Source organism: Oryzias latipes, chromosome 16, assembly GCF_053564925.1.
Source record: "Oryzias latipes strain Hd-rR chromosome 16, Olatipes_Hd-rR_3.1".
NCBI lineage: Eukaryota > Metazoa > Chordata > Actinopteri > Beloniformes > Adrianichthyidae > Oryzias > Oryzias latipes.
The window spans coordinates 3591726-3604939 of NC_136252.1; the positions used below are offsets into that span (position 1 = coordinate 3591726).

General features: G+C 41.6%; 1 protein-coding gene across 1 annotated transcript in view; it reads right to left on the reverse strand.

Moving 5' to 3' along the window:
- LOC101174169 (myelin basic protein) overlaps positions 1 to 13214 on the reverse strand; it is a 95927-nt gene that overhangs the window by 49997 nt on the left and 32716 nt on the right. The window contains exon 2 of the mRNA XM_023964330.2: positions 2882 to 2940. Coding sequence (XP_023820098.1) covers positions 2882 to 2940 — 59 coding nt within the window. The remainder of the gene's footprint in view (positions 1 to 2881; positions 2941 to 13214) is intronic.

Here is a 13214-nt window from a genome sequence, read left to right on the forward strand (position 1 = left end):
TCAAGTCACGTGAAGTCAGTGATGCATCAACTCAAAGCAGACAGTTAGAATCACTAAATATAAAGCCGTCTGAACAACGACAAAAGGATTTGACTAGAAAAAGCCTCAATGTTCTAACAACACGTTCCTGATGATACATTCGTTTGAGTAGAAATGTAGAGTAAACATGCAGTTTCATTGCGTAAAAACACAATGTTTTTTTCAAAATGTAAAAAGAATAAAATCTTTAATATTAACTTTTATGTTGAAAATGCACTTTTTTTAAACAATGAATGAGATCAATATTTGTTTGGGTCCTGCAACAGATCTTTGGAGAAAAATAAACTCTTTTCAGGGATTCAACTAAAAGGACGTCTGGCCTCCAATAGTGATAATAAATGTACAGCAAGAATAGTAACAGAGAAGTCTTTCTGAGGCAGAGTTTCCTCAGAGGAAAGATGTGTGAAGGTTCCCAAGTCCCTGAAATAGTTTGTAAAAGAATTGTGGGATACTTTAGAAACTAGTTCTTCAATGTCAAACTTCAAATACTTTGCAAACGGTATCACCAATCTGCAGGAGAAGACTGAAAGGGAAGAGAAACTGAAACATCTCAAGGACAAGGGTAAAGACCTTTCTCTGGGTCTTCTGTCCTTCAGACAGGACTGCAACACTAATTGGCAAGACTGTGATACTGACATCACTGGATAGGAATACTTACGGGAAGCATGAGCTGTTTTTAAATGCTGACTAAAACTCTAATGAAAAAAAGAGAACCACAATTGATGCACATGGTTGAGTGTGAAACTGATCTTGTGGAATAAGCTGTAATGGTTTAATCCTTTAACACCAGAAGTGTCGCCAGGAACACCTGAATGACAGACGCTCTCACTGCAATTCTTCCACCGTTCACACGATCGACGTGAACCAGCCCATCCTGAAGCAGAGAAAAGGGCTTTTACCTTCTTTTTCAACACTTTACTTACTTTAGAATCCGCTGGAATCTTGGATTTTGTGTGAAAGGTTGAATAAATACGATAGTCAACACTAAAGCTAAAGTTAAATTAAGTTAAGTTAAAACGCTTGCTTCATTTTTTTTACTGTTGACAATCATGACGCTCAGGACAAAAACAGAAGGTCCAGAATGCAGTTCAAAGGTCAGCATCTCTAATGACACATGTGTCAAACTCAAGGCCTGCGGGCCAAATGTGGCTAGAGTATACAAGTTTTTAATTTATTAAAATAGAAAATAAAAATTGGTGTGTATTTATTCATATCTGGGGGGAATTGGACTTGAACATTTGATTGGGCAACGATACATTAGGACTTAAACACTGTCCATATAACCTAACCTGACAGAATCAAATGTAAAAGGATTTATACTACAGTAACAAGAAAACATGTTTTCTATGCAACTGTAATTGTCACTTCAAAAGGTTCTAATAAATAAATAATGAGTTATTTAACATTAAGGAGTAGTTACATGTATTTGTCATTACATTTAGTTACATGTATAAGTTGTATCTGACCCTTTGAGGATGATCACACTATGCTGATGTGGCCTTCGGTGAAAATAAGTTTGACACCTCGTCTAATGATATGGGGGTGCATGTGTACTTGCATGTTCTGGAAGGAACTATCGATGACAAAAGGTACATAAAGTTTCTAGAGATCGAAATGCTTCCCAGATGACATCCTTTTCAGGGGAAGCTGATTGTTTTTCACCATGACGACACAGAACCACAGTCTGCAGACTTTAGAAAAGTTTGGGTCTAAATATTTTCCGGCAACAGAGAACATCTTGGACAACAATAAAGGAAGACACCTTCATAGCAAAGGGCAAACCCTCCAACAGTTAGAAGCTTCTGTCAGACAAGATCGCAGTAAAAATTAAGACCTAAACTCTACAAAAACACAGCTGAGTCGGCTTAAAAATCTTGAAAAGCAAAGATGTTGCATCGCTTCAAACATTTTTGCACCAACTGTTGGGAAACCTGAAGCAAACTTTTACAAAAAGTACCATATTTTCTAAACTGCAGGCACACAGGATTATAAGACGCACCGTCAATGAATGATCCATTTTTCAACTTATGACACATATAAGATGCACCAAACTACAAGACACATAAAGCGAGACAGAAGAGTCAGAGATAAGTCCATCAGTCAGACTTTATCGTTCACATTAACTCTAGAACTTGTTTGTAACTCGTTAGCCGCGTTAACGTCTTCAAATTACCTGTAACTCCTAACCATGATCGCAACATACAAAAGAAAAAACAAACAAAAATGACACAGCTAAAAACAAACGTTACTGTGACTAGGCCAACTCCCAACCTTGTTGGTAACACAAACGAAAACAGTCTACACGCTACACGTTAGTGTATTTACAATAACTGTGTGCTTCTCAGAATCACGTCAACATCAGTAAACACAACCTACACGGATTATAAGGCCTTTTCCACATAAGAAATGAAAGGCTTCTGAGTGCGTCTTACAGTGTGGAAAACACGGTAATAAAAAAGGAAAAAAGATTGAATTTTTAGCAGCAAGAGTCAAAGCTGTGCTCCAGATTTGCTGCCACCTAATGCTTTTGTTAAAGGACCATAAGGTGGTTTCTGAGGCAGCGTAATTCACACTTCACTGATTTAAGAGTTAGGATCCAAAAGGCAAGGAAAAGAAGAAGACAACCTAAATGGGAGTTATTTTAACTTTGTGAAGTGAACTATGAAAAGAAAAGCTCAATAGAAATCAATGGCAAAGCAGCACAAAGTGCTGATTACAAGCAGCTCATGCATCGATAAGGGACAGAAGAAAATACATGTCAAAAACATACATCCTCCATGTCTGAATGCACACACAATGACCTGAAACTCCAGGACTTCATCATCTTCACCCTCATACATACCTTGCTGTTTGTGGGCGACTCCCTCTTTCCTAGTTGCTGTCCCATGCTGTTGACAGAGCCTGTAAGGAAAGACATTATGAGTCCATGCTGCAGGAGCGCCATAGACAGCCAATGACAAAGAGATCACATTTTCTTTATCTGAGAGGAAGAGGCAGCGGTTGGAGAAACTGCAAACACAGAGCAGAGCAAGCTGTGCAACTTCACACTCATTATCCAAAGAGAGATACCAAGTTCTGGATTTCTTAAAGGAGACCGGAGGCATTCATTTGATTATTTAGCCAAAAGGCTTCCTATTATCTGCTCTAAAGATCGAAATCAAGCTGGCTGGGCTTCAGAAAAGGACTTTGCTTCATTCCTCTTCAGATGTGTTGCATTTCAACCAGAAAGAAGATCGCTATTACTGAAAAAATAAAACAAAAATCAGTGCCAAGCAGGCCACGTGGCAGCAAATCACCAGTACACATAACAACAAAAATGTTTAAGCTAAACTCTGCAGTCTATGCATGGGTAACCCACATACACTGAAGCGGAGAGGTTTTTCACCAACAGTGAGTCTTATTCTAAAATGCAGCATTTCCATGCATATATTATGAAACAGCCGTAAACAGCAGGACTCTGCTGGTATTTAATCTCAACTTTGAGTCTGGAAAATCAATGAAAACAAAGAAACATAACTAAGGAAAAAGGTGGCTGGCATTAAAACTGTTTATCCATTACATGAAGCTCAGAAATTGATCACCTAATGCTTTTGTTCTAGCTAAAAGTAAGTGTTATGCAACAGCCAAGCTGCAGGCTCATTTCTGGTGTGAAAGAGGAGAAAGTGCTGATGATGTCCTGCACAGGAAGAGATATTATCTCTGATGAGAACACGCAATCAAGCACAGACGCTTCCTAATCAATCTACAGTGGCTGTGCTAAAGATCCTTTGGCGCGCAATACAAAAGACTTCTCAATCAGCTGTCAACTTGTTATTATCTTGAGTCCGTTCTTATTCTTCTCTCCAATTATGGTAAAAGTCAACATTTTCTTTGTGGGTAAGCAGAATTAAAAAAATGAAAGAATGCAAAAAATGTCACCTGGTCATTTGAGTGACTGCATCAATTAGAGTGTGGTAACAAAGTCATTGTTTTTGAGATAAATGTCTTAAACCACTTGTTCCTTTTTTCACATTTTGTGCAATCTTTTTATTCAAGTATAAAGAGAGTGGATCTAATTGTGAAATACGGAAACTAAGAAGTTCAAACTTAAGACCCAGTGATAGATTTCCAGGCATCTGGACAGTTTGGATCCAGACGCCTGGATTTCAGCTGATTTGAAAGCAGCAGAGAAGGGTTACTACTTCACTTGTACTCTATCATTGTTGACAACTATGATTGCCCCAACCTGCTCTCCTGTGACTGCTTACCTATTACACAACTTCCAAAACGTTGGAGGAGGGCTGTGTCAGTCCTGTAGTCTGAACCAGCTGAAGAGAATGACAATTATTCTCTGACATTGTTATGAAAATAACGTTTCATAAATGGTCTGAACATGTTTTTAATGTCATCTAACTGTAAACTCAAATGAAAACAGGCTGAGGGGGGGGCAGATTTACAGAAAATGATTGACAGACTTTTTTTTTTAATTCTGCCTCCAGGTGATTCATTTTTAGATGACATCATAACAAAAAAGCCTGAAAACATGAGAATATTTTACATTCTTGCCATTAAATCGTTGACAGTAAACATACAGGCATTTTTGGAGGCTGTCTGACACGGCCCCATGGAGTGGGGGTGGACATGTATACACTGCTAATAAAGCTTCATAATCAGTGGATTCAAGTCCGTTATTATATTTAATAAATAATGTCTTTATGAATGTCCTGTGAATGAACTTTGTTGTATTCATCCAGCTCATTAGCTCATTATCATCATACAATCTTAGCATCAGTGTCTAAGAACAAAATCAACACTTTCTGTTAAACTCTGTCCAGCAGGTTTATTCTCCAGTTCTCTCTGGATCCAGTAAGAAATCGTCACGTTCTGCTGCTTCATCAGCCAAACGCTACACAGATGGGAATTAACATGACTGACAGGGGGAGGAACAGTGGCGGTTCTACACCGAATTCCTCCCCGGGCGAGACCCGACCCAGCTTGACAAGAAACTTCCCCACCAAACTAAAACAAACTCATGGCAACTTGAAATATTGAACAAATGAAATAAATCCCTTTATGCATTTAACCAATCAGAAGGACCCGTTTACGTTTTTGATCAATCAGATGAGCCCTTTTATGTTTGACGTTTGCCTCCTACGTCGACAAGGGTCAGTTGGAGTATAATTTTTAAACTGTTGCATTGAAGTGGAAATGATGTTTTTGTTTTTTTTTGCTATTTGTTTATATACCGCAATTTATATCGTTATCGCAATATTAATTACCAATATCGCATATCGCGAGTTTTCCTCATATCGTGCAGCCCTATCATCAACTAAATAATTTTTACCTTGCTGACCTCATCGCTTTGTGTTCCCTATTTTTATTTGGCCATTTCACACAAAAGTTAACAAAAAACACAGCATTTTACATACCTGTAATAAATGTAGGTTATATAATGTCACGGTGTGCCTGATTTCAAAAAGATTTTATAAAGCAGGCTTGACACCCCCCCCCCCCCCCCCCCTTCTGTCTACTTAATTTGTAGACAGAAGGGGTCGACAGTGATTGGTCCGAGTCACTCTGTGTTATTGTATCTATGGCAACAGCCACAGTAGTTGTCTTTGCCTCATTTCGCGAGAGCTGGAGGTAACGTACTTGTGGGTGATGTCCCACCTGGATTCGTCTATTGTTTTCACAGTCTATGACTTGAACCGACCCCCCCCTCTTTTTCTTTACACACCGTTCCGGTGCCTTCTCAGCTGACAGGAACGCGACGTGTGGAGCTGCACGCGTCCCTGTTGGCTGAGCGCGGCACCTGCGCCAATATGATGGTGACAGATTTCTTTTTTTTTTTTTCTTTCTTTTTGTTTTTTACTTGTCCTGTCCAACAGCTGGGCAGACAGATGAGAGCTGAATGCCTCTTGTGTTGGACATATTTTACTTTAACAAGAGGGGTTATTAATCTTCTGACAAACCAAAGGTATGTCTGAATAAACCCCTTTTGTAATTGAGGTCAAACTTTATTCATTTTAATTGTTTTTGAAAATCTTTTGTGTTGGACCGGACGGAAGAAAACCGAAGAAAACCGAAGAAAAGGAAAGGAGGGAAGAAGAGAGAGGGATGTTAGAGAGAAGAGGATAGGAGGGTGATCATAGGAGGGGGGAGGGTGGTAAAACCATGAAGCAGCATAAAGCAACAAGCTACTGGATGTTTATCATAACAGTGAGGTTCAGATGTAATACAAATCTCAAAGGGGCAGGGCCTGTCCTCACACACACTCAAATGTTATAGACACACCTGTTAGCGGAAAAAATGTCAACATGTCAACATGTACACAATACAGATATTGTTCACACACGCATACTTATGCCTTCAAGCCAAGTAGTGTGAGATATTTCATTCAATCACGCAAACTATTTGTGCAAAGGTGACCTAACACTTGTGCTCAGTTGAGTGTTTATGTTCTTCTAAAATGGATGATGGAATGTAAAAAGGAGGGGGAGTTACCAGCCATCCCAACACCAAGACCCCCGCCGCAGCAGCCGCGGCAGCCAGAAGCCCCCAACGCCACGCGGCAGCAGGCAGAGAACAACCGCCCCCCTGGTGACCACGCCCGCCACCCAGGCCAGGGCCAGCAGGACCGCCACGAGTAGGGAGGCATGGGGGGAAAGAGAGTGCTGCCCTAGCCCAACCAGGAGAGCAGCCCCCCGCAGCGCCAGGAGGGCCCAACGCCCGGCCCCACCCGAGAGGGGTGCCCACAGCGCCAGACGAGCACCCCATCACCACCCAGGGGTTCTGGGCATCCCCCAGCCCCAACCCCAGGTACTAGCCAGGACCCCCCAAGGGAGACCCGCTCCGCACTCCAGGCAGCCATCCACCAGACCCACGGTTGGTCCAGAAAGGTGCAAGACAGGGGCCAGTCGCCCCCGCCCAGGAGGGGGGCACCCCAGGGAGAAGGGGGCCCACAAAGGTTGTTGTAGACATGGCCCGACCAGGCTCGGCCACAGTTGGAAGTTTGACGAGGCCCAGCACCCGGCGGCAAGGACCAGAACCCACCCCACAGGGACACAGACACCCCGGCTTTTGGCATTGCCAGAGAGCTCAGGGATCCCTCTCCCCGTGTGGAGAGAGCACCGCCGGGCCCAGGAAACCGGCACCCGGGGGACACGGCTGCCGTCGCAAAGGTCCCTGCACGCCCCACCAGGGATGGGGTAGGGGACAGATGGTCCAAGGTCCAGATTTCTGTACACCAAGCAGTTGGGTGGCGCCTCCCTTGAATTGGCGCCTTGGGCAACCGCCCATACTGTCTGTAGATAATACCACTACTGGGGAGGGAGAGGTTGCGTTCACGTATCTCGTGTACTTGTGTATCTCACGTGTGCACAGTAGAGCTTTTCTGGAGTCCTCTTTGGCTGTGACTTTTTTGAAATGATCTTTTTCACGCCTATAAAGTATTTTTCCCCGAAATGATAGAGGTTTTGTTATTTTTATTATAATGTTTTGTCTTCAGATCAGAGTCCTTCACAATCTGCTGAAAGTTCTCAGTTTTAAATTGCTTTCCAGCCTTCAGGAAGGAGTCAAAGTCCTGGGTTGACTTCTGAGGTTGGAGACCAATGACCATGGAGGAATCGTTGTCTGCTATGTTTTATTTGGACAGAGCTTTGCTTGTTTTTGTGGCTCGACACTTACAGCATTTTGAAGCAGAAACTTCTGACCCTCTAAATCAGGGGTCGGGAACCTTTTTTGCCGAGAGAGCCATAAACGCCACATATTTTTAAATGTAATTTCGAAAGAGCCATACAGTAATGTAGTGTCCCTTTACCACACTGAGGCACGGAGACTTAACCTCTTTTAAGGTTCTTTATTCTGGTTACTGCAGGCTGTAACAAACGCCGTACAATTAATTCAGCAACTCCTAAGTCTCTCCCGCTGAGACGAGAGCGCTTCTCCCAACTTTATATTCCCCTGCTCGCGCTCCAGCCCTCCCATTTCCCTCATTCGGCCCATAGCTGAACCCCATTGGTCCAAATTATCTTACAACAGGCTGAGCGACAGAACTGAGAGCCAATCAAATCTCTGCTTGATCGATGCGTTCAATGAACTCCAGAACTTATAAGGCGGCCCAACAGCCAAGTTAAACTCAGTCCGCAACAATATGGTTAAAACTAAATATACAAGTGAATGTGTGCATTTGATGTAATTTCAACATTTTTAAAGTACAATAAGTCTGTGGATTCTTTTTAATAATATCGTTATGCTGTTGCTAATAAATGATGAGTATTTCTCGTGGTGGTTTTGCTGATGGTCTAGTCTGGTTGATACGTGGTGAGTTTCTGCTTCATGCAGGCGTTGAGACTTTAAACGTGATCATAGGATGGTCTGAATGTACTTTAGATGTAACGGACTGATCACATGCAGACGGGGAGTCAAACACACACTCACACGCCGCAGTGAGTGACGGATAGCGGGTTTTACGTTTTTACAATCCCTGCGCGATTCACCTGCTGCCTGTCCCCACAACACCTCAGCCCCACCCTCTGCTTTCTCCCTCACACATCCCGTCCCCGCAACTGCGCGCTCTTTCTCAGAGACGGGAGCGCGCAGTTTTAGGCACGGCAATTCACAGGTTTCCGGCTGGTACAAACTCTGTGAAATAATAGATAATAGTAACTGATAGCGCTGGCGCAGATTTTTTTCTCCAAGCACCGCTACTACTGCGCACCTCTGGCATCGCATCGCGCCCGAGAAGGACTGGTCTAATGAAAAAAAAAGTATAATTAAAGATTTGTCTGCGAGCCACATGAGACCATCAAAAGAGCCATATATGGCTCGCGAGCCATAGGTTCCCGACCCCTGGTCTAAATCTATCTAATAACTCAGCGCTCACCTTGACGTCTGATAATGCTAGTGTCAGGAGAACCAACTCCACATCCACTGCTCTTATCCCCAAAGTTTCTGAAGCTTTTCTGGCTGCAAAAACATCAGCCTCATAGGTTTCAGCTCTTCACTTCTAAGTTTCTCATTTGTGGGACTTCCTGCAGAGAAGCCAGTAAGTTTTCTGCTTCTTGTCTGGCTGCAGAAGCATCAAGTTCTTGATATAAAGAATTCATTCCTTACAGTTCTTTTTAGTTTCTTTTACCCTGTTGCCTCATGCACAGTAGCCATGAGATGGAAGGTTGTTTCTTGAGAGGATTTTTTCTTTTCTCTGTCAGAGAGTCTTTGGAAGATTTTTCTTTCTACACAACAACATAAGCAAACTGGACTTCTTTACAATCCTTTTGCAGATCATTTTTAATTACTTTTGGTTGAGTTTCTGATTTGATTCTTTGTCTTGATTAAGGAATCTCTCTGTGATGTGCTTTGTTTTACTGACTGGTTGTTATAATTCTATAATTTTCTTTACAAAAACAACACAAAGCTCACCTTTGGTAACAACTGAAAAGAGCTTGATCAGCCCAATCCCCAATTATTGGAAGATTTTTGAGTTCAGCAAAGTCAATACGCCTGCTTTACTTCCTTTCTGGAGTTTATAACTCTATAGGTAACTTCAGAGATTGGTCTTGGTCAGGTGTAAATACTACGACTCTCACCCGTTGGCCGTGAGACTCGCGCATTTGATTGATCTCTCATGTTTCAGGCCACGCCTCTCTTTCTCAGGCCGTTATACACTTAGTGACTTTTTTTCCTGCTGATTTTTTTAATGAATCTTTAATGAGGTTGAAGCAACCCTTGTAGGATCCATAACGTAGGCCTGCAGACACTGTGGTGAGTAGTCAACTACATTAAGTGGGATTCTTCATTTACGCGGAGGTGGACGGATGGTTTCTGTGCACTGGAAGCACTACTGCTGTGTCGCATCATTCTCAGGCTAAACTTTAAAGACTTCATACTTTAAATTTCATGTTTTCCAGGTATGGATCTGAGTATGAATGGTAATAAGTTTGAAATATTATTTACTTACTTGATTAACCTATTTTAAAAACTTTTATTTCATTTTGAGAATCTTGCAAATATATTGTTGAAATGCAAGTGGTGTTTTTTTTTTTATTATGGTAACGAGCAACGCACCAAACACTGGTCATTAAAGCTTTAGTCACATGCACTGGGGTTAAACGGGTCTGTGGCTTTTGCAACGACTCCCTGACCTTTACGCGCGGGACGTGCATGTGGTACGTAAGATCCCGCGGGATCTCGGTGTGATGCCCACACAAACTAACCCCTGATTGTCTCATTTTCTCATTTCAGACAGCGCAGACCTGTCCCTTAAACAGCACCAATGGGCTTTCTCTGCACAGTTTCCTCTTTTTACAGCCACTCAGATCGCTTTGACACTTTTTAAAAAACCTCTTCGAATCATAATTTAATTTCTACCAGGGCTTGGTGGTTTTTACAGCCCAAAAGTCAACTACAGACCACCAGACCCAACAAAAAAACAACAAACAAACCAAAAATATGAACCTGTAATTAATTAGCCATAATTAGGATAAACGACGCAATATGAACGCAATTGTACTATGGGCGTGAAATTCCAATTGTGGATGATGTCTTCAGCTTGTGTAACATTGTGCAGCGATTGGGGCAACTCCTTTCCGATGGCCTTGTGATAGTCAACCTGAGCAATTACAAATCAGTATGACACATAAACCAGGCCTTAAATCTTCTTTAAGAAGATCTTCTATCCTCCACTCGTTGCCTGTATTAGTGGCTCCATATGTGTAAAAGACACCTGTCAACGTCCTGAAGCTGTCAAACAGCAACCTCTCCACCATGACCAAGACCAAAGAGCTGTCAAAGAACAATAGGAAGAAGATCGAACGCCTGAACAAGACTGGGATGATCTGATCTACAATACGTGACTCAACAGGAAGAGATCCTGGATCAGCCGCTGACAATCCTGGATTAACGCCCTGTTATAGCATTTCTCCTCTACGGGGTTACTTAGTGTCATTGCTGATTCCAGTAGTAATACATCCTTTCTTTATGTTCCCACTCTTGCTTTTGCAGCTGTAAAAGCTTTTTATTCAATCTCTTGATGACTGCGCCTCACCTGCATTTGAACACATGGATGCAGGATTTTCCTGCAGCTTTAAGGCTCTCCAACAGAAGGAAACACTTTGATCTAAAGTTCCCTGCACATTTTTATTCTTTATTCTTTCCAGAAAGGAGCTCAGAAGCTGCAGAAAATGGTTTGGAGCAGCAGCTAAAACTCTTCCTCACATGTGATGCTGTATTGATGTGGTGTGTGCATGACTCTGGAGGGACGTTTGGATCAAATCCATGGAAGAAAAACTGATTTTTAGGGAGTACATTAAATATTTGGTTTCAAAGAAAGTAACGTCTTCAAAGTAAAAGCAAGATCTCTAATCTAGCTGTAGTTTTTGTTTCTTCAGGAGCGTAAAAATGACGTTTTCATGACCAGCCTCGACTCTGTTTAGGGTTTTGTGGGGTTGCTTCAGAAACGCTGTAGGTCACTTTGGTTCCAGGAGGAGGAGCTTAAAAAGATGACGACAATCTGATGAAACCCACTGACTGACTGCAAACAGGAGAGCTATCTGTCCAGAAGACTAGATTCTCAAATCTCCTTCAAAAACGGTCATTTAACAGTGTCCAAACGGGTTTTTCTGCATCTATAAATGGGAGCAAATGCAAAGAAAACATGAACAAAAACAAGTGAGGGATTGAGAAAGACTGTAAGTCTAAAGTTGTCAACAATAAATGGGAAGGACCGTTTAAAATAACTCTCAGCTTTGCTCATTGAAACCTTTGCGTATTGAAAATGTGATGTTGTAATGAAAGGATGGGGCATTCTTCATCTGCTCATCTCCACATAAAAGCTGCTTCTTCAGTTCTCACAGTGAATCCTCAGCAGGTGTGATGACGTCTTCATCAGGATTATTTCCAGTCCAGCAGCGATGCATGAAAGAGCTGGAGAGCCTTCACAACTAATGAAGCCGTTCAGATTTAGTCCTTCATCTCTGAGCGTTCAGTTATCACTCATGAAAGAAAACCAACATTTATCAGGAACTACAAGAGGAACATCAGGGTTTAAGTCGGAAATTCAATCAGTAATTAAAAAACACAAATAGGAACATTGATTATTCATTTAGAAATAAATAATGTCATTTGAAAAGTGATGGGAAACTAGGTTTAAAAAGTAGGAAAAGTTGATTTAATTTAACATCTCTTTTCTTGTCTGCAGCAATTTCAATCTAATCCAGTTTCTTTTTGGTTGACCCTCTCCACTTAGCTTTTATGAGGATTCAACTCATTTTCACCAGAGGACACTTCAGCACTTTGCTTTCCCTTAGAGGACTCTTTGGAACTGTACCATTATATTAACATTAAATTAATAGAATCACTTTAAAACTGGGCTCTTAACTTCTAGTTGCTATTTTAAGAATCTGCCAGTATTTAATGAAACAATGATCAAAATTAGACTGAATTTGTGGAAAAACAACATATTTAAAATAAAGAATCATGTCAGACTCAGTTTGTAGATTTTTTTGGATTGTAAATCTTGGGATTTACCAAAACGCCACTAAAGCAGATCCAGTAAAGTAGTACAGATATTCTAAGGCTGTGAAACCCTTCACTACACACTCTACACCTATACACCTGGACACTTTACTCAGACAGACATGAACTTTTTCACATTTTTCTGTCTTGTTTCTCAAAGTTTAAACTTGTGTATAAAATAAGTCCAAAATTATAGATTGAAAATAAAGATCTGCCCAGGATGAAAAAAATGGTGTGAATCTGGAAAGCTGTATGCATTCTGTACAGGAGACCCGGACAGACAAGATTGACTGCCAAGGTCAACAGCCAATCAGGATGCAGAACACAGTGCACTGTTTAGAAAAAAAGACAAAAATCTGCAAAATAGCAAGACTTCAAAAGATGAACCCTGAAATGGCGAGGGATCACTGTATTTCTCTGGCGATCCTGTAAACCCATCAGGCTTTCTCAGATGCACATTCTGTCGTATGTTTTGAATACTTAGCTTTAGCATATTTAACTCATCTCTCTGAAACCATTATAGTCCTTCCACAGAAGACTCACCAGATTTTGACTTTGATGCATGGAATGTCATGGGGGCATGGGACATTGGTAGGGCGGTCGACCTCTCATCAGAAGATTGCAGGTTTGATTCCTATCTTGCCTGCCAGCCGCCCATGTGTCAAAGTGTCCCTGGGCAAGCC